This window comes from Lampris incognitus, chromosome 17 (genome assembly GCF_029633865.1).
Source record: "Lampris incognitus isolate fLamInc1 chromosome 17, fLamInc1.hap2, whole genome shotgun sequence".
NCBI lineage: Eukaryota > Metazoa > Chordata > Actinopteri > Lampriformes > Lampridae > Lampris > Lampris incognitus.
In genome coordinates, this window is record NC_079227.1 from 31,362,760 (window position 1) to 31,384,722 (window position 21,963).

The 21,963-nt window shown below is 47.7% G+C and overlaps 1 protein-coding gene across 1 annotated transcript in view; it reads right to left on the reverse strand.

Annotated features, from left to right (window-relative positions):
- Positions 1-1,729: 1,729 nt before the first annotated feature.
- The window catches only part of wu:fj29h11 (uncharacterized), a 44,766-nt gene continuing 24,532 nt past the window's right edge, over positions 1,730-21,963 (reverse strand). Inside the window, exons 15-29 of the mRNA XM_056297240.1 lie at positions 20,650-20,909; positions 19,807-20,041; positions 19,501-19,684; positions 17,057-17,183; positions 16,682-16,762; positions 16,351-16,539; positions 15,844-16,130; positions 15,590-15,735; positions 13,863-13,947; positions 9,061-9,160; positions 7,673-7,801; positions 7,259-7,531; positions 5,723-5,861; positions 3,939-4,101; positions 1,730-3,783 (exon numbers count right to left, since the gene is read on the reverse strand). Of these exons, the coding sequence (XP_056153215.1) occupies positions 3,352-3,783; positions 3,939-4,101; positions 5,723-5,861; positions 7,259-7,531; positions 7,673-7,801; positions 9,061-9,160; positions 13,863-13,947; positions 15,590-15,735; positions 15,844-16,130; positions 16,351-16,539; positions 16,682-16,762; positions 17,057-17,183; positions 19,501-19,684; positions 19,807-20,041; positions 20,650-20,909 (2,830 nt within the window). The 3' untranslated portion in view covers positions 1,730-3,351. The remainder of the gene's footprint in view (positions 3,784-3,938; positions 4,102-5,722; positions 5,862-7,258; positions 7,532-7,672; positions 7,802-9,060; positions 9,161-13,862; positions 13,948-15,589; positions 15,736-15,843; positions 16,131-16,350; positions 16,540-16,681; positions 16,763-17,056; positions 17,184-19,500; positions 19,685-19,806; positions 20,042-20,649; positions 20,910-21,963) is intronic.

Here is a 21,963-nt window from a genome sequence, read left to right on the forward strand (position 1 = left end):
ACAGTATTGCACTATGGTACCTGCGCGCGCGCGCACGTGGCTACAATCAGAGAAGTAAAACACGAAACAGTTTTGAAAATCCCCCTTTAATCTCATTATTATGTACTGCACACTCCCCCTTTTCTCCCCAATTGTACTCTGCCAATTACCCCACTCTTCCGAGCCGTCCCGGTCGCTGCTCCGCCCCCTCTGCCGATCCGGGGAGGGCTGCAGAGTGCAGACCACCACATGCCTCCTCCCATACATGCGGAGTCGCCAGCCGCTTCTTTTCACCTGACAGTGAGGAGTTTCACCAGGGGGGCGTAGCGCGTGGGAGGATTCCACCCAGTTCCCCCTCCCCACCCTTGAACAGGCGCCCCGACCGACCACGGGAGGCGCTAGTGCAGCGACCAGGACACACACCCACATCCGGCTTCCTACCCACAGACACGACCAACTGTGTCTGTAGGGACGCCCGACCGAGCCGGAAGCAACACAGGGATTCGAACCAACGATCCCCGTGTTGGTAGGCAATAGAATAGACTGCTGCGCTAACTGGACGCCCCAGATTTCAGTTTTTTCCGAGGTTCAGGTTTCAAATCTCCCAGAATCCTTTGATTTAACCCCCCCCCCTCACAAACCCACAGGGTCAAACATGGCTGCATGGTGTCTCACAAGGCCTCTATCAGGGATCCTCAGGGATTCGGATGGGATCCTGATATGACAGATGGTTGGTTATGCTCTGGCAGCAACAGAAATGATCAGGCGTGTTATTGCGTTTTAAAAAGATGAGCCAAGCGGCTCCGTTTGCTGTCAAGACAGTGTACCACAGGCAGGTGGGTGTCTGTGGACGGGGTCTATGTGGACGACTCTTCACTTACAGCTAGATCAGATGACAAAGATGAGCCTTGCACCAACCATCTGAGATGGCTTAACCGAACTTTGCCCCACAACCGTGATCGATTCATCTATCAATAAAGGAAGGACGATGACTACACAGGCACCACTCTGCATACCTATGGTAGTTTCTGCTTGCTACTGGGAACAACCAGGGATGCAGTAGCTGCTCAGTGGCGGTTCTAAGGGGGGGGCAGTGTCCCCGTAATATTAAGCCTGACCCCCCCCCCACTCTGGCCTCCCTAACTGTGGCGAATATTTTTGTAAGGCAGAAAAAAATAAATAAATGTGGAACCAGAAAATAAATCATGTTGTATAATCAAACCATTTAGGTAACGGACCTCTAACTGACAACCAAACCTACGTGGGTGCTGGTGGTATGTAACAGTTGTGCTTAATATATTTGGTACCCCTAAAATCGCATGTGGCCCCAGCCTTGCCCCCCCCCATTTGAAATGGTCTAGGACCGCCACTGTAAGCTGTTCATACCGTAACTGTTTTTTGTCCCATTTCAACTAAAACTTGTTCCAAGGTAAATTCTATTAACAAATCGGCCTCAGCTTCTTTCAAGTTGCTTTCCCCCCTCACCTCTGCACTGAGCTGTCGAGTGTGTGTGTGTGCATGAACTACCATCATCAGTGTTGGCCTTCATGCAGAAATCAAATTACTCTTCATCACTTTTGAACTCGGGCGTTCTCACAGATTTGCACTGGCATTAATTACATATTTATACTTACATATTTTGTCTATTTTTGTTTTACCGTCTGTCCCGTTTTTAAGGATGTCTTGTTGAGCCACGTCAAAAAAAAAAAGGTCTGTTTCTGAATATGAGTTGCACTAGAAAAGGTTGGGGAAAAACATTTTATTTCTCTACGGAGTATGACAGTAAAGGTACAGAAAGATAGTATTTTCAGTATTAAAAACATGAAGTTCAAATTGCATGCATACTAAAACACAGACAGCTGTTTATGCTCTATTAACGATAAAACGAACTTTCCCCCTCCCTTTTTCTCCCCAATTGTACTTGGCCAATTACCCCCCCCCCCCTCTACCGAGCCGTCCCGGTCGCTGCTCCACCCCCTCTGCCGGGGACGGCTGCAGACTACCACCTGCCTCCTCCGATACATGTGGAGTCGCCAGCCACTTCCTTTCACCTGACAGTGAGGAGTTTCACCAGGGGGACGTAGCACGTGGGAGGATCACGCTATTCCCCCCAGTTCCCCCTCCCCAAACAGGTGCCCTGACTGACCAGAGGAGGCGCTAGGGCCGCGACCACATCCGGCTTCCCACCCGCAGACACGGCCAATTATGTCTGTAGGGACGCCCGACTAAGCCGGAAGTAACACAGGGATTCGAACCAGCGATCCCCATGTTGGTAGGCAACGGAATAGAACACTACCCTACCCGGACGCCCAAGATAAACTATTCTAATGAATTCAAATGACTTAAAAAAGGAATGTGTAAATCTTGGCCTGATTAGGCTAGGAAAAGGTATGTGTTTTTAAAATAAAAATAAAAAAGGAAAAATTTGCTCCTTCCTTTAAGGATGAAACTTAAAAAACAACAAAGACCGAAAAATCAGTGCAATTTCAATCTCCTTGAAAAGACAGGAAATTACTTTCAAAAAGGTCTGGCCCTTCAGTGCAGAATACAGTGCATTTTTTTTTAGATATTGTAAATCATAAAGCAAAGACACACACTTTCACAGAGTTAATATAACGTAATGCAAAAATATAATCATGATTGCGCCGCCTCAAGTTTTTTCTTTCGTGACAGATGTAGTACTCTTAGACCTGCTATCTCTACCCGCTCTTCAATTCCTGTTCCAACGTCCGTCCATCCAAACCGCCTGTCCTGCTCTCAGGGTCGCGGGGATGCTGGAGCCCATCCCAGCAGTCATTGGGCGGCAGGCGGGGAGACACCCTGGACAGGCCGCCAGGCCATCACAGGGCTCTGTTGCAATGTGTCTCTACATGGCCTATAATATGGCTTATATTCTGGACTGTCAAGAGGCAAAATCCATTGTAATTATAAAAAATTAAAAATAAAATCATTCATTCATTCATCACTGATTCTGGAAGATGACCAGAGAATCACTGATTCCCTGGTCCTCCCCCCGAACAGGCGCCCCGACCAACCAGAGGAGGCGCTAGTGCAGCGACCAGGACACATACCCACACGGCCAATTGTGTCTGTAGGGACACCCGACCAAGCCGGAGGCAACACGGGGATTCGAACTGGCGATCCCCGTGTTGGTAGGCAACGGAATAGACCGCTATGCTACCTGGACGACCCAAGTTGCCATTATTTACAGGACTGCTGGGGTAAATGTCCTCATCTGGACAGAGCAGCACTTCGGTAGAACCCTTAGTGCTTGTCAAATGGATGGACAGACTCGATCAGTCAGAGAAGTGAGAGCAACGGGATGGTTCAACCTTTCTAATGTCAGGCCATTATTCTGTTGTCCTGACAAGTTTATATGAACAGGAACAACTTGAGGTCTTTGGCGTGGAGGTGCTGTGCCAGGTTCTGAATGCGGCACAGGCGGACATTCTTGGCGTCTCCGGCGCAGTACACTCGGTACACGTGATACCGCTCCTTCTCTTTCAATGCGAAATCCAGCTCATTGGCAGAGAGGTGGATGAACGCCTTCTCTGTCTTCACCGTCGCCTTGACCTCCACATACACCACTTTGCCGCTCTGCCCGTTCTCCGGCCCGTCTGTCGGCCCAAAGGTGAGTTTGAAGTCGTAGGGCTGGCCGCTCTCTGCGTGCTGGTTGCACCAAATGATAGCGGAGGGGCACCCGGGAGCGTCACTGTCCTTCCAGTGGCACAGGAAGGAGTTGACCAGCTGCTCTCCCCACTCCCCGATCTCTGCCAGGTCGTTCGGCTCGTCCGACAGCACCACCTATCGAAGCAAAGCACACACTGAAACAAGCTGCTTCCTTTTTTTCCCCCCCTCCGGAGAACAGGCACAGCGGCTTCTGTCACAGTTTCAAATAAAACCAGCCTGTTGTGTTTTGCTAATGGGGTGTGAAGGCGGTTGACCCCCAGGGTACTCACAGTGTTGGGTATCTGGCAGGTGAGCTCCATGTTCTCCAGAGTGTCCAGCGGGAGATGGGCTTTGTTCCACTGAGCAAAGTCCAGGGCCAGGGGGGGGCGCTGGCAAACACCTCCAGCCCCCTGGAACATGCTGCCCAGCACCACCGCCTCGGGGCCGACAACGCTGCGGAAAGGAGGGGAAGAAGACCACAGGAAAGGTAAGACTGTGTATGTGTGTGTGCAAGGATTTAAAGGGGGGGGGGGGGCAAGTCATACTAATATTTTTGTAATTCTACTTTTTTGTTGCTCGGTTGTTACATGACAAGTTAACACATGGCATGAGAAGTTCACTGGTGGCTATGAAACAGGAGATCTGCACAAGAGAAGATGCAGCACTAGTCATAACCCACAGAAGAGGAAGCCACCCGGGCAAACAGACAGCAATCATTTCAGGCAAGTCAAACAATGTAAGATAATTACATGGTTAATTAAACGATCCCAGATTGGCCCCTTTTTATGGTTTCTATCAGTCATCCTTATCTGTCAAGTCAGTTTTATTTGTATGGCCCATTATCACAGATTTGCCTCAGGGGGCTTTACAGCAACACAACATCCTGTCTTTAGACCCTCGCATCAGATAAGGAACAACTCCCTAAAAAAAAAAAATTAAAAAAAATCTGAGGATTCAGACCAAGTCATGTTCGTATCAGTGCATATGTTTATCTTATAACACCAAACAAAATTGTTTTTTTGTTTGTTTTAAGTGAGCCTCTTATCACCTAACAGCACCAGCTTCTGGAGGGCTACCACCTTAGACGCTGTGGTAGTTGGGGTGTTTGGGCATTTAAACAACATCTTGGGCCATTATCATTACAACATTTATGAAAACACAACACAGGTTGTTGTTCTCACAGTACACTCAGACACTAGCAAGAAGAGAAGGAAACCAACACGCTCAGCGATGAGGTCAGCAGCGCTACGTCCTGAAGCAATCCTTCACATTTTTGTGAGTGATCGCACTGTGCGGCCGTACAAAATAATATTAGTAAAACAAAACTTGAACCACAACTTTCTCGTCCTCCCACAGCCACTGGACAAGGTAACTGCGCCTGGCTGAGTTTCTGTTGGGTTGGAGGTCTGTAGACAGTCGGTAGTAATGAGTCGATTCCTCTTACATGATTATTTTCCCTGACAGTTGACATTTTTCAGTCTGTCTTTTTCAGCTCATCATCTGTGATAGACTTTTCTAGAATATTCTTGGCGGTTACGAGTTTCTCCCTGGTTCATTTCTGCAGTAAAGAGGTCGGGACACACTAAGAACTCGTTTTCACTTCCATCCGTCCAATATCTGAACCGCTTGTCCTGCTGTCAGGGTCGCGGGGACGCTGGAGCCTATCCCAGCAGTCACTGGGGTGGCAGGCGGGGAGACACCCTGGACAGGCCTCCGGGCCATATGAAAATAAAAAGATAATAAAGATAAAGACAAACTTGTCGTGCTAGAAGTTTTGAAAATTCTACCCATTTTGCTCGATCCTCCGCGACTTCCCCGAACTCCTCGTCAAATGAAACCAGCGGCCAGCGCAGCTCAAATCGCGCTGTATCTGAAAGGACCATTTATAAACCCTGCACTGATCTCATACATGGCCTCTCTAGAATCCACCTGACGGAAATCCATCGTAGCATTGGAGAACTTTAATCCATATGTGTGTGTGTGTGTGTGTGTCAGCAGGGGGGGTTATACAGAGTAATAATCACTAAGTACATTTCAGGAGGTAGTGTCTTTATGAAAATGTGATAATATTTACTGGTTGTCTGGCATGTCTGTCTTGGCATGGTCTGTGTTAGCGGTGCTGGGGTCGGTCCTGACAGTCTTGGGCCATTCCTCTCCAGGTTCTCCTCTGCCAGTGGTCTGACCCATTCTGTCGCCACTCTGTTGGCTACGCTCTGTCAGTTAAAGGAACGGTAAACCCATGGTCAAAACCACAGTTAGAAGACAGATAAAGAACTCATACAATTTAAAAAATGTCTCTGAAAGTCCACTTTAAAGCAGATTTGATGATTCCATGGCGCCGCCATTACAAATTTCCGGAGGAAATCCCCCTGCAACGCTTTCATAAATGCTGTGACATCACATAGGCTCAGCACATGGAGTAATGGGATTGCAGGACATTAAACATTTTTCATGCCATTTTTCTGTGCTAAAGGACACAATTGTGGGATGTCATTTCCACCAGAAACGTAGCTTAGTCGCGAGAACAAGGATGTGTTTCCTGAACAGCATGCTAAGAGTAACCAGGCTCGGCTGTAGTTTTTCCAGTCACCAACTGACGTCACAATATGTCACCTGGTGGCCAGAAAAAAACTCTGTCACTGCCTCCAGAGATGCAGAAACAATTGACCTTTCGCAAAGTCCCGCCCCCCTTAGTTACTGTTGCTATGCCCGTCAAGCATTTCAGAACTATCCAGGAAGTAGCCGGAAAACACCAAAACATGAAGGAAGAAATCAGCGCATTGTGTGGGTAAAAGTAACAGTAATAATACGTTAGCTGTATTAGCTATCAATAATGGCTAGTAGCAAGCTTAGCTTGGAGCAGACAGGTATTTTTGTTGATTTTGGATGGATTGAGTTGGCCATGGGGTCTGCTATACTGCCAAATCTATTGCCGACATTGCGCTTCTTGTGTTCTGGGTTTCGGAAAGGGAAAGAAAATTACAACCCCTCCAAACTTCAGATATCTAGTATCCGATTTGCAGATCCCATAGGCACCCGTTTCAGCATTTTGTTGTGTGTTTGAAAGCTTGACGGACTGTTACTAAGTTGGATTGGACAAGCACCGTTCTGGGGCGGTACTTTGTGAAAGGTCAATTGGGATGTGCTACCCTTGTCATAGACAGACAGAGATAAGGTTGAAAATCAGTGAAATTTCCCTTTAAGAAAGACACTGACGGAGTTCCCCTCAGTTACTGAGCCTATGTGGATGCATAGAGCGAAGAGCACGGCACCCCTAGTGGTAACAGAACAGCACTACAAAATTGCTCCCAACTTTTTCATAAATGATCAAACATGCCTGAAGCTCTTCTTACCGACTCTTAATATTACCGGTTACTACCCCAGTATGAATTTATTTTCCATTTACTATCCCAGTAAGGACATGGTGCCGTTAGAAAACATTTCCAAATGAGAAGAGCTGCAGCTGTAGAACTTGGTAACCTAGTGAGGAACACCAAGAGGCTAACGTAATGGTCATCCCCTATCACCAGCTGTTGATATCAAAACCAGCAGCACGCTGGAGCACGTAGTTCATTAATCAAATAAGCCAAAGCTTGTTAGCGTGTGTAACCTGAAGACTGCGGGTTGCCAGTGGTTGTTACAGTTGAGCTGGGTCGGCTCGGGAGGCTGTGGTCTCCGTAAGGGCTGTGTGGGTCCGCAGGTCTGTCACCAGCTCTTGGGGGCGGGTTACCCTCCAAGGCATTGGCGGGACTCTGGGGAACCCTGACATGGCTGCCCCCCCTGGAAGCGACCTCTCTCTCGGTGTCTCTGTCTTTAGGTGGCGCGGGCGGAGGCCACATCTTCATCACCGCCTCTACCGCGTTCGCGTCTGCGTGACCGCCACCTTGGTCCACCAATACAAGGACACATAAATTAGCAGCAGCTGTCTTGCATATGAGAAAAATAATTAACAACGCTCAAAAACCGCTGTCTGTTTAACTGGACGAATCCCTCTGGACCTTTAAACAGCCGATTCATACCGTACCTGTGCTGCTACAGATGTTTTGGATGGGCGCTCGTGGAGGCCAGGAGATAAGCGTCTGGTCTCTGTCCTCTTGCCCCGGTCGAGGTGGCTCCTCCTGGGTGCTAACAAAAGTGGACCCCTTTGGCAGGACTGGTGTACAGGAGTTGAGAGAGGGAGCCAGAGAGAAGGGATTACATAACCTGTCTCCGTTTCAGCCCTCCTCTGTTACCAAACAGATTTTGATCATGTGTGTACTTGTGGGTTTTGGCGTGTGTGTATGTTCAGCTCTACAGGGAAGGACACGCTCCTCTCGCTCTTTGCCTCCTGCTAGCTAACAGCTGCTCTTTCATGACAACCCTCAGAACAGTGAAAAAACCCAAAATTAGCATACATAAAAAGCATCCTAGGAATACATGCCACCTGTTGTGGCTTTTATGTGTGTGTGTCTGTGTGTAGTGTGTTTGTGTGAGCAGGAGATCATGAAAAACACCGATCATATGAAAGGATGTTGAACTCTTTTGTAAAAATCAACATTTGAGAAATTGCAGATTCATGACGTCACCGACAGACAGCTGGGAGGGAGCGCCATCGTGTTAGGATGCAGCCCATGCCCAAATTATCGTGGTGCAGCACAAGGCACTGTTTAGCATCAAGCAGTCAAGCTGTCATTCATCTACTGAGCAACGAGCTGGAACGCTGTAATACTACCACGGCAGCAGCATGTTTCTTATGTGGCGGACTCCATAAACCACCGATTCCGAGTTCACATTAATGAGGCGTCTATACAAATCTACCTGACCTTTTTTTTTTTATTTCCTCCCCCCCTTTTCTCCCCAATGGTATCTGGCCAATTACCCCACTCTTCTGAGCCGTCCCGGTCACTGCTCTGCCCCCTCTGCCGATCCGGGGAGGGGCTGCAGACTACCACATGCCTCCTCCGATACATGTGGAGTTGCCAGCCACTTTTCACCTGACAGTGAGGAGTTTCACCAGAGGGACGTAGCGTGTGGGAGGATCACGCTATTCCCCCCGATTCCCCCTTCCTCCTGAACAGGCGCCCGAACCGACCAGAGGAGGCTCTAGTGCAGCAACCAGGACACATACCCACATCGGGCTTCCCACCTACAGACACGGCCAATTTTGTCCGTACGGACGCCCGACCAAACCAGAGGTAACATGGGGATTCGATCCGGCGATCCCCGTGTTGGCAGGCAACGGAATAGACCGCCATGCCACCCGGACGCTACCTGACCATTTTAAGTCAAAGTTTAATAACCTGAGGCAAACATGAGGATTTCTGACACCAGTTTTTCGATAACCCCACTTCCAAAAGAAAGATGAGTGCTGTCACTGGAGCATCGTGTAACCGAGAGACCAATATTCAGAAGACTCTTTGTATCCCTCCATACCTTTCTCCTGTTTAACCTCTGGGACCTCCCACGGTTCCTGATCAGGAGGCAGTTCTTTGACGTCCTCCCTATGCAGGAATCTCTTTAGTGCGCTTGGGTCCTACATGCACACACACACAAACATACACACAAAGTCAATAACAGTCTTGGCAGTCAGTCGCAGAACTAAGACAGGTGAACTTGGCCAACACACAGCTTTCCCTGTAACTGAGTGCATACGGCGTGCACACCAAGCTCGTTCAAATGACTACAGAAAGACATTTCAAGGAAAATGAATCAAACATACAGGCGCAAAACCACCTGAGGTTTAATCCAAGGTCGATGAATTTCCTCATTTCCCTCAGAATGCCATGTGCAAGGTAAGGTACTAGAAGAGTAGGGCTGAGATTACTTTCAGATAGGGACGTTTCTCCCAACATCTGGACTTCAGACATGTCTCATCTCATTACTGTGTTGATGACCTAATTAGCATATTCTGGAAGAAACCGTTTGATCAATTCCCTGGAACAATGAAATAATAATAATAAAAGCGGGAATATTAAATGCGCAAAGCCTTTCATATGGTGGTGGGGGGGGGGGGGGCCTAGTCTGTCTTCAGTGTGTTAAAGGTCCTGTGTAATATTTTGGCTTTCCTGAGGCACAAGATGACTAGTAAATATCCGCAAGGGCTGATGGACTCGAATCCCATTGGGCCATTTGGCAAACTTGCCATATATCCTATCCTTCTTGTTGAATTTATTTAGCTACTTGCTTTGATATGTTGTCGTTATTCACATCACTGGATGACACAGCTCAGGATTCAAACACATATACAAACTTTAATTCCTGATGTCATGTGGTATAAAAAGAAAGATACCCTCAATCAAAATCTAGTCCAAATTATCATAATTTTATTTTTTTACAATTACAATTTCATTTAGCAGACGCTTTCATCTAAAGCAACGTACATCTGAGAGTTAATACAACACAAGCAAGGATCTAATCAGGAGGCGACAATGCAAGTGTCAAAAAAAATCTAGGTTCAAGTCCAATAGGACATGCAGTGCACAAAGGCAATGCATAGGGTGCATAGAAGTGCCCCCCCCTTTTTAATACCATCAGGTATGGAGGTGTTCGAGAAAGAACTGGGACTTTAGCTTCTTCTTAAAGATGGAGAGGGACTCAGTGGATCAAATGGAGTTTGGTAAGTCATTCCACCACCAGGGAACTACACAAGAGAAGAGTCTGGCTATTGACTTGGGGCCCCTTTGTGGTGGAAGTGCCTGCTGCCTTTCATTGGCAGAGCGTAGTGAGCGGGAATGAGTGTAGATCTGAATGAGGGAGTTCAGGTAGGCGGGAGCTGTTTTTGTTGCTGTTTTGTAAGCAAGCATTAAGGTTTTGAATTTGATGTGGGCAGCAACTGGGAGCCAGTGGAGGGATATGAACAGTGGCGTGACGTGCTGTTTGGGGCTGATTGAAGACCAGACATGCCGCCACATTCTGGATCATTTGCAGAGATTTGGAAGTACATGCAGGGAGACCTGCCAGTAAGTAGTTGCAGTAGTCAATGCGCGTTATTACAAGAGCCTGTACAAGAAGTTGTGCTGCATGCTCAGACAGGTAGAGTCCAATTTTCCTGATGTTGTACAGGGCAAATCGGCACGACCGAGCAAGCAAAGCCACGTGAACCTTAAAGGTTAGTTGGTCATCAATCATGACACCCAGGTTTAGGCCAGACTTTGTGGGCACGAGTTGGGTTGATCCAAGCTGGATATTGATCTGCTGTTGTAAGGATAGACTGGCTTGAAAAAAAAGAAAAAGAGAAAAGGATGGACTGGCTAGGATGAAAAAGAGCTCAGTCTTAGATAGAATGATTAACCTTTCATCCATCTAGAGATATCAGCAAGGCATGACGATATCTGTGCCGAGACTGTGAGGTCATCTGGCAAGAATGATATGAAGAGCTGGGTATCGTCAGGATAGCAATGGCATGAGAAACCATGGGAGCAGATGATTGCACCAAGTGAGGAGGTGTCTACTGAGAAGAGGGGACCGAGCACTAACCCTTGAGGTACCCCTGTGGATAAGCTGTGCGGTTTGGACACTTCTCCCCTCCAAGATACTCTAAAAGATCTCCCCGAGAGGTAGGACTTGAACCAGCGGAGGGCAGATCCTGAGATACCAAGCTCAGTGAGTGTGGAGAGGAGGATTTGGTGGTTAACTGTGTCAAAGGCAGCTGACAGATCTAGTAGCAGTAAAGCTGAGGACTGACCAGCAGCTCTAGCTAAACACAGTGATTCTATTACCGACACGAGTGCAGTTTCGGTACAGTGACCTTGCGTAAAGCCAGACTGATTCGGATCATACAGATCGTTAGAAAGGAATTCAGAGACTTGGATAAAGACTGTGCGTTCAAGTATTTTTGAAAGAAAGGGCAGGAGTGAAACTGGTCTGTAGTTTTCAACCTGGGCTGGGTTGAGTGTAGGTTTTTTGAGTAGCGGGGTGACCCGAGCTTGCTTAAATGCGGTGGGGAACACACCTGTTGTAATGTAAGCGAGGAGTTGATGATGTGTGTGATTGCGGGGTTAAGTGCGGGGAAAATGGTCTGTAGGATGTTGGATGGTATCGGGTCCAGCGGACAGGTAGTGGGACGGGAGTCCAGCAGAAGCTTAGAGACTTCCACCCCAGTCAGGGGGGAGAATGAGGTGAGTGAGGCACTGTTAGCTGGCAGCAGCAGATAGAGTTGGTCAGGCTCAGAGAACTGGTTATTGATGGCAGAAGCCTTATCAGTGAAGTACGAGGCGAACATGTCAGGAGTGAGCAGAGTGGACATTGGAGGAGGAGGCAGATTGAGGAGTGAGTTGAAAGCAGAAAACATTTTCCAACATCAGTGACGCCACAGATCTTGTTCTGATAGTAAGTGGTCTTAGCTGTTTTTAAGCTGGAGGAGAATGACACTAGGAGATGCTGATAGTCACTGAGGTCAGTGGACTCTCTGGTTTTACACCATTTTCTCTCCGCTGCTCTGAGCCCCACCCTTTGCTCTCTGATGACCTCAGTAAGCCATGGACTGGGGGGGGGGGGCATTACGAATTACGAGCAGGTTTGGATGATAGAGGACAGAGATTGTTAAGAGAGGAGGCTAGTGAGGAGGCTAGTGTGCCCGTAGCCTCGTTGACAGGGAGTGAAGAGAATTCATTATGAGGAGGCATGGAAGCCAAGACCTCATTGGAGAGCTGGGTCGGTGTAAAGGACTGGAGATTTGGCAGAAGGAGACCCTTTGTAGAGGAATGTGAGGATGTTCCAGTAAGGAGGCCGTAAATTGAATAAAGACGTGGTCTGACAGATGTAGGGGGGTGATGTAGGGATAGTCAGATTTGCTGTGGAGCAGTTCCGAGTTAAGATCAGATCAAGAGTATTGCCCGCTTTGTGTGTAGGAGGGATGGAGAGACAGGAAGTCAGTCGCTTGGGTTTTTCAATATGATATTCATGTCTGCCATGACAATCAGTGGTGTGTCATCATCAGGAATGGCTGAGAGTAACATGTCTAGTTTGACTACAAAGTTCCCCAGCTGACACCCTGGTGGGCGGTATATGAAAACCACAAATAGCTTAATAGGAGCAGTAACCATAATTGCATGGTGTTCAAAGAAGGAGTTGTTGCTTAGCGGAGAAATTTTCTTTGGAATTTGAAATGTCTCTTTGGAAATGAGGGCACCCGTACCACCTCCACATCCAACAGAACAGGGTGTGTGTGAGAAAGCAGTCATCAGAGAGTGCGGCCGGTGTGAGTGTTTTGTGGACGTATCCAGATTTTGGTCAGGGTTAGTACCTGAATATCTGACAGATTAGCAAGTGCTTTGATAAATTCTGTTTTTATTTACAGCTGATTGGCAATTCCATAAGCCAAAAGTGAAGGAGGAGTAAGTAGAGAAGGCTTTTCTGAGTGAACAGAGGTTCTCAGGGTTGCATTGCCTGCGACAGACGTGATTAAAAAAAATTTTTTTTTTATAAAAGTGAATGACAGGGATGTCTTTGTAGCACATGGTGGGTGAGGCAGGCAAGGGGAGGGACTAGTAGAAAAGGGAATTACCAGTCTGTCCTTGCTCAGTGGACTTGCACAGGTAGACCAGCAGGTCTTTACCCAATTAGGGCTGACACACAAGGAATGATGCTGCAGTGCAGCTGTGTGTTTAAATACCAGGAAGTACCACAGCTGAACCCGCCCCTGTCAGATTTTCACAACAAAGGAAGCAACAGAGGGCGCGACCTGCGTCTGCTGATCCAGCTATTGAAGTTCAGAGAGTGAAACTAGCAAGTACTCAGCACAAGAGATCACATTTTAGCCAATTTGGCAAGCTTAATCAGTTACTTCATATTCGACAGACAAAATTTGTCTTTTTTCTTCATTTGAATCTAGATTTTATATTCACACCAATTCAGACCTAAATCATGTTCCAACATAAAGGTTGCATGTAGAAAATCATACAGGATTAGTTTACTTAGCAGTGATTAAGTGTTGATTCGAGCCTGATCTACGCCACAGAGCAATGCCTCTTTCTTTAAATTGTGCCTGATGTACAGATCTCTGGAATGGAGAGCGGATGAGGTGCAAGCTGCTATGTAAATGTGACTCTAGCCCCATGAGGAAAAGTCCTATTAATTCTAGTTCCTATCGGGTCCCTTGGTGGTGTGTTTTTGCATGTGCGTAAAAAAAAAAAAAAAAAAGGCCTGATGGAACAAGGGAGTGTGAGTGAAACCAAGTAGCCATGTCATCAGATACGGGTTAGTGCTGCAGCGCTGGAAGAGGTTGCTTGACTTACGCTGAGGGAGGTCATTAACCTGCTCAGGAAATCCAGCAGTTCGCGCTGGTGGCTGGACTCCAAGCAGAAAAGTTTCACCAGCTCTCTGAAACACAAGTGTGCACACACAGGCTATTGCAAAACCGTTGGCATACATGGCAAAATACACAAACACATGTATTTAACATGGTTTTATGGCTATGATTCCATTATACATCCTGCTTGATGGGCCAATACTATCGATTAGGCTTGATTATTTCCAGTGTTGATGTTAACTCCTTTAAAATGTGCTCTCCATAATTCATATAATCCTCTTCTTTCTGCTAATAGCTGAAATTCATTAAGGATTCTGCCTCTGGGGCATCTTGGTGGCTTTGACGGTTGGGTGCGTAGCATGTAGGCTCAGGCCTGATTCTAATGACCTGGGTTCGAATTTGGCCATGGGTACTTTGTTACATGTCTTCCCCTACTCTCTCTAAACCCTCTCTTTGCAGTCTGTTTCTATTGTAAAAGCTAATGAAAAAGGCAACAAAAAAAAAAAAAGAAAGAAAGAAAAAAGATTGTCTTTTTTTTTCATCAATTCATTCACCATCAGCCACTTCTCCGGGGTCGGGTCGTGGTGGCAGCCAGCTAAGTAGGGCACTCCAGACGTCCCTCTCCCAGCAACGCCCTCCAGATCCTCCTGAGGGATCCCAAGGCGTTCCCAGGCCAGATTGGACATGTAGTCCCTCCAGCAAGTTCTGGGTCTACCCCGGGGTCTCCTCCCAGTTGGCCATGCCCGGTAAACCTCCAAAGGAAGGCACCCAGGAGGCATCCTAATCAGATGCCCGAACTACCTCAACTGGCTCCTTTTGATGCGAAGGAGCAACGGCTCTACTCCAAGCTCCCTCCGAATGTCCAAGCTCCTCACCCTATCTCTAAGGCTGAGCCCAGACACCCTACGGAGGACACTCATTTCAGCCACTTCTATCTGCAATCTCACCCTTTCGGTCACTACCCAAAGCTCATGACCATAGGTGAGGGCTGGAACGAAGACTGACTGGTAAATTGAGAGCTTTGTCTTCCGGCTCAGCTCTCTCTTCACCACAACGGTCCAGTACAATGTCCGCATTACTGCTGATGCTTCACCAATCTGCATGTCAATCTCTCGCTCCATCCTACCCTCACTCGTGAACAAGACCCTGAGATACTTGGAACTCCTTCACTTTAGGCAACTTTTTCATCAATTAAATATCAGATGGACCACAGTGAGGTCCACAGTCTTTCATAATAACAGCCATTACTTAATGTTTGAGGGAGTTATTTCTCCATAAACTCTGGTCTGGTTCCTAAGTGTTAGAAACCCCTCTTTCAGTGCAACACCTCTAAAATCAAGGATGGTCTATTTGTGATATTGGAGATTTTTCTACTAGCTGAGTGAATTAAGTTGAGAAAGCCATGGAGAGCGCATTTCTAAACGGCTGGAGAGTTGTTTTTTTTTAAAGCGCTTTTCCAGTGGAGCAACAGACTGACGGTTTAGCTCCTGGCTGACTCACTCAAATCAATATGTATGTACTGTGCATCACACCAGCTGTGAGATACATGCGAGCTTCAAATCTGCGATGGGAAAAAAAGAGACAAATTTGGCTGCCGGCTAGCAAAGTTAAAAAAAATATTTTACATAAATTTCAGACAAGTACTATAATGAATTAAATATTGTACTTGTTGATAGGCCTACCCATCTAGAACTAGACGATGAACACACAAACCTGCAGATGTCTAGCTTGGGTGATAGGTGGTCTTGCTGGATATAGAACTCCTTCCTGTCCTTTAAGAGACAGATGACATCCTCTACCTCCACCACGGGTGCCTCGTCTGGTACAGACAGCAGGTAGTGGATATACAGCTTGCCTACCTAAACACAGGCGGGCACAGACAAATACAGAGACAGACAAAACGTTGGGATTGTATCACTCACTCCAAGTCAGAGGAGTTCTTTCCCTCTTAAGAATGATGTTCTGACCTGCCCATAGGAAAGTTGCTTGATTCGGTTGCCGATGTGGTCATCAAGCAGCTCTGCGTAAACATCTGTCAGCTCCTCATGGTGGTAGAGGAACCTCTGGATATAGGGAACCATCGAGCGCACCAGGTTCTGCAGGAAGGGAGAGGGCCTCCAGACTTCCGTCTGGGCCTCCGTCCTCACGCACTCGGACAGCCGACGGACATTGCAGATCTCCAGGAACAGAGACCGGTTGCTCTCGCTGAAGCAAGGTGTGTTTCTGCTACCTTGCTCTTTTGTCGCTGCCTGACCTAGTGGGGAAAGATGGGGGGGGGGGGGGTTCACACACATCTTAGTTCCTTTCATGTCAAGAGTCCAAAATCGTCAAAATGTACTCAAAGTGTGTCCAGTATCTAGAGAAGAAGTAGTGCCAAATTAAAACTAAAAGGACACTTAATATATGCATCTTACAACTGCAACAAAGCACTGCACAGAGCTATAACAAACAGAATGACTGTAATAGCAGCGTACCCTGCTGGTTCCCAGTCCTGCTGGCGGGGCCAGTGGTCTTGGTTGGTGGAGGCATGTTGAGCAGACAGACCTGCTGGTGGGGTTTAAAGATCTTCTCCAGCTCTTTGCTGTCTGCGATCATCGGTCTGCGGGCCAGGGTCACCCAGGTGTTTTCCTTCGTGGGGAACACCCTCTTGTCGACCAACATACCTGACCGTCGGATGAAAAAAAAAAAAGGGGGGGGGGCATGGCGAACCTGTTACAAGCCTTTAGTGCGTTTACCAACTGCATGAGCATGTATGTGATTGTTGGTTGTGTTCACAATATGTGTTTATATGTGAGTGTTCCTAACCCTTCAGGGTGCTGCAGTAGCTGGAGTTGGTTTGGGTGATGTCATCATGGTCGCCAGACATCGGAATCTTGCACTTTTGCGCTGATGAAGGGTGAGAGTAATATTATGTTGTGTTTTATCATATTGCAATAAAGCCATCTGGACAAACGTCCCACTCTCGAACTGCATATGAACCTCTGACCCACAGCACCACTGCAGATACAGTGGGAGGAGATGACAATGGGGGAAAGACACTAGTCGAGAGGGAGGTAAAGTAAAGCTAATTGGCCACAGACAGACTGAGCATAAACAGCTAAGAAGCATGTGAGTCAAGGAACGTGAGAGAGAGCGAGAGAGAGAGAGAAGACTTCGGGCTGACAATCTAACTGTCCTCACCTAATGTGGCATACAGCACTGACACGTCCTGTAGCACAGATGCAGTCGGTATGGGGGAGGACGAAGAGATCAGCTCCAGTAAATCCACATACTGCTTCATGTTGGGGCTGTGCTCCACATTCAACAGCTACACATGCAATCAAGACACGCAGAGGGTTTGTGCGTCACACATTATATTGTACAGACTCGGTGAAGGTCATCTTCACAGATAAAATGGAAAGTCCAGTCAAAAGTAAAGTTGGAGAGTAAAAACAGAGAGATGGTGCCTTTTTTAATCAGTGGTGGTTAATCACAGAAAAGAAGCTTATAGTGTCCCAGTTTTTTCCCCAGTGTAAACCTTGTATATCCAATGTTTTCCCTTCATCAAGTTAGCCGGTTATACACAAGTAGCTCTATCTAATGTATGCCAAAAAAATCGACAAAATTTGTAGTCTCACATCCACCTGCGTCGCTCCTCAACATAAGCAAATCTTTTTAGTGTTGCTTGAGTCATTATGTAGTGATGGGTGTGAACAGAACTGAATGATTAATATTAAAGCAATCAACATAATCCCTCCCATCCACCCCTTGTCATACTAACAGTTAATGATTGTGTCACTTACAGGCTGTTTATACCTGGCAATAACATGTGTCTTGAAGGAGCGTTTGGGTAGCGTAGTGGTCTATTCTGTTGCCTACCAAAACAGAGATCGCCGGTTCGAATCCCTGTGTTACTTCCAGCTTGGTCGGGCGTCCCTACAGACACAACTGGCTGTGTCTGCAGGTGGGAAACTGGACGTGGGTATGTGTCCTGGTTGCTGCACTAGTGCCTCCTCTGGTCGGTCGGGGGCGCCTGTTTAGGGGGGAGGGGGAACCGGGGGGAATAGCGTGACCCTCCCGCGCTATGTGCCCCTGGCAAAACTCCTCACTATCAGGTGTAAAGAAGCGGCTGGCGACTCCACATGTATTGGAGGCGGCATGTGGTAGTCTGCAGCCCTCCCCAGATTGGTGGGGGGGTGGAGGGGATGGAGCAGCGACCGGGACGGCTTGGAAGAGTGGGGTAATTGGCCGGATACAATTGAGGAGAAAAAAAAGGGGGGGGATGCATCTTGGGGGATCTGACCACAAGTGGACAGCTCTAAGTACAGGTGTGAATGCACCCAATGCGTCCTGAGATCTGATCACTTTAGGCCACATTCGGAGGTCGCCTCTGACGCATTTGTCCACATGTTCGCATTTTAAGTGTACATGCACGTGTGCTAGGCTGCACTGCGGTCACCAAAGCTGCCTCTGGGTTTAGTTTAGTTTTTATTTTTTTTACCTTGTCTGTCATTTCTGACACACATCAGACCCACCACCGTGGAAGAGCCCCCGCCCGCTTGCACATTCAAGTTCAACTTCAGGTTCAAGTTCACTTGTCCATCACAGTGCAGAGCCTGACCCTCTCAAACCCGCTGGAATAATTAAATAATTAATTAAATAACCCGAGCCTGAACTGACGTGATCGGGTCGAGGCTGACTGGGTTGAGAATTACAAACTCTAATTTTCAGACATTTACATGTTGCCAAATGATAAGTCCCCCCCCCCCCCATTTTCTCGCCTATTGTATCTGGCCAGTTACCCCAAGCCGACCTGGTCGCTGCTCCAACCCCCTCTGCCGATCCGGGGAGGGCTGCAGACTACCACATGTCTCCTCTGATACATGTGGAGTCACCAGCCACTTCTTTTCACCTGACAGTGAGGAATTTCGCCAGGGGGACATAGCGCGTGTGAGGATCACGCTATTCCCCCCAGTACCCCCTCCTCTCCAAACAGGCACCCCGACTGACCAGAGGAGGCACTAGTGCAGCAACCAGGACACATACCCACATCCGGCTTCCCACCTGCAGACCTGGCCAACTGTGTCTGTAGGGACGCCCCACAAAGCCGGAAGTAACACAGGGATTCGAACTGGCGAGCCCTGTGTTGGTAGGCAACAGAATAGACTGCTACACTACCCGGACACCCCAATAATGTGAAAATTTAATGTCTTTCAATTGTTTACTCACACAGGCCGGTGGACTGCTCTCCTGCGAGCCATGCTCCCTTTCTCTGCTTGCAGCTGTGGCTACCCCCCCCCTCCCATGTCTATTTGCATATAGAGCGGGAAAGTGAGAACCAATCACAAGTGGTCACTCAAGACACGTTCTAATGCCAGGTGTGAACTGGTGTATTTGGGCTGTCCACTTGTGACCGGATCACCCAAGACACACATTAATACCCAGTCTAAACAGCCTCTTACACACTGTTATATTTTGATGGACTATAGTCTGAAGTGAGGAAGAGCTTGGTCCCCTGATATACTGATTTGTGTGTATGTGTGGAATAACATCACACCTGTCACTATCAATGAATGAAATATAAAAACAGAAGCAAAAAGAGAGACATGGGGTCCTGGTGAGTTTAGGACGATGGAGCAGCGTACCCTGGTGAAGAAGTCCTTCATGCCTTCCAGTTGGCTATAGAAGGGGGCTAGGACCCTGGGCTGCTGGACGTTGCTGCCTGGGTTGCATACAAGTTGTTTGTAACGCTGGAACATGGTGGTCGGGTCTCTCCAGCACACCTCCTTCAGGTGGTGGAAGTGGCCAGAACACCAGCCATTGTCACGCCTGGGAGGAGGAAGAAAAAGTCAGATCCTCTCACGTCTGCATCAACCAACAAAAATTAATGCTGAAAAACAAAAGCAAAATGCCTCTCGACTGTTTTGTTAAAACCTGGGAAAAAGACGGACCTGCTGTGCTCTATGAAGACAGCCGGAGTATGCTGGAACAGCTCCTTGAGGCTGCTCTGAGAGAAGTTCTTCTGCAGGTAGGAGTAGACATTGTGGATGTGTTGTATGGTGGAGGTGAAATCGGACCCGTCGGACTCGTCGGCCAGTGTCTCGTCCTGGTTCTCAGCCTCAGGCTTGATGCACCATTTCTTTAGGTAACTGGTCAGCTCTTCCACAGAGATGTTGTGGTTCATGCCTAAACACAAAGAAAAGAAGGAACAGTAGACACCAGATCTCTGGTATGTTCACTTTATTATTATTATTATGGTCATTAGTAGAAAAATTAATGAGGTATCATATGATAGACATCTGGCCGCACACAACAACATCCCCCCCCCGGTGAAACTCCTGACTGTCAGGTGAAAAGAAGCGGCTGGTGATGCCACATGTATTGGAGGAGGTATGTGGTAGTCTGCAGCCCTCCCCGGATCGGCAGAGGGGGTGGAGCAGCGACCGGGACGACTCGGAAGAGGGGGGTAATTGGCCAGGTATGATTGGGGAGAAAAAAGGGGGGAAATATATATATATATATATATATATAAACTGTCTTTCCATATTGTAGAATAAGGATTTTTGGACTTCAGAAGATGTGGCTGAACAACAGGACTGTTGGGCAGATATGCAGACTCTGCTACGCTCTTAAATGTTGATTGTACCAACAAATAATCTCAAAATAAGAGAAAATTGGTGATCCCATTAATAGTTTATGTGCACATTTTACGGAAAAAAATATATAAATCAGTGAACACCAGTGGCTGTTTTTCACAAGGCCCGCTGGCTCCTCACTACAGGTGAACTTCTTACCGAGAGCTCTACTGAACTCGCTGGGCTGTATGTCCACATAGCAGACGTGAGTCCCCAGAAGGCCGAAGACCTCGGGTGAAAACAAGTACACTGAGTTTGGACACAAGAAGGTAGCTTCTTGACTTCCGTCCTCAAGGAGGAGATAGGACGGTACCCATTTGAGGCGGGCCAGGAAGTGGAAGAAGGAGGATTTGGTGGTTTTAACTTGGTGTCCGTTGTTGTCGATTACGTCGGCTGTAAGGTACTGTGAGTAGTTGTCACTGAAAGAAAGTAAAGTTAGCTTAGCATCACAAATGGCATTGAACCCCCCCACCCTCACCCCATGGTTATAATTAAATCGATCCTATTGAGATCAGACCACCTCTTGAAGGGAAACAATCATGATCCCCCCCTTCTCCCCCTCCCCAATTATACCCAGCCAATTACCCCATTCTTCCAAGCCGTCCCGATCGCTGCTCCACCCCCTCAGCTGATCCGGGGAGGGCTGCAGACTACCACATGCCGCCTCCGACCCATGTGGAGTCGGCAGCCGCCTCTTTTCACCTGACAGTGAGGAGTTTCGCCAGGAGGACGTAGCGTGTGGGAGGATCACGCTATTCCCCCCAGTTCCCCTTCCCCCCTGAACAGGCACCCCGACTGACCAGAGGAGGCACTAGTGCAGCGACCAAGACACATACCCACTCCGGCTTCCCATCCGCAGACACGGCCAATTGTGTCTGTAGGGACGCCTGACCAAGCCGGAGGTAACACGGGGATTCGAACTGGCGATCCCCGTGTTGGTAGGCAACAGAATAGACCGCTACGCTACCCGGACGCCAAAATCATGATTTTCAACATTATCACTCTATGGACACACTGATGTGATAACACATAATTAGCAGCCTGATGCACGTCTATGTGAAAGAGCCAACTAGTGGACAAGCTCATAAATTGAATGAGAAACTGCAAACAACGCTAGTACATACAACTGTACAACTGTAGCATTGTTACTTGCATTTTCCTAGACAGCTGTATGTAGTGTTATTTGCTTTTTCTTATACAGTGCAGCCTAATGGCAAATGATGATAGGCTGCCTTGTATGAGAATACAACATATAGACAAGAGAGAGAGAGATAACTATCCATCCGTCCATTATCCAAACTGCTTATCCTGCTCTCAGGGTCACTGGAGCCTATCCCAGCAGTCATTGGACGGCAGGTGGGGAGACACCCTGGACAGACCGCCAAGCCATCACAGGGCTGACACACACACATTCACACCTAGGGACAATTTAGTATGGCCAATTCACCTGACCTACGTATCTTTGGACTGTGG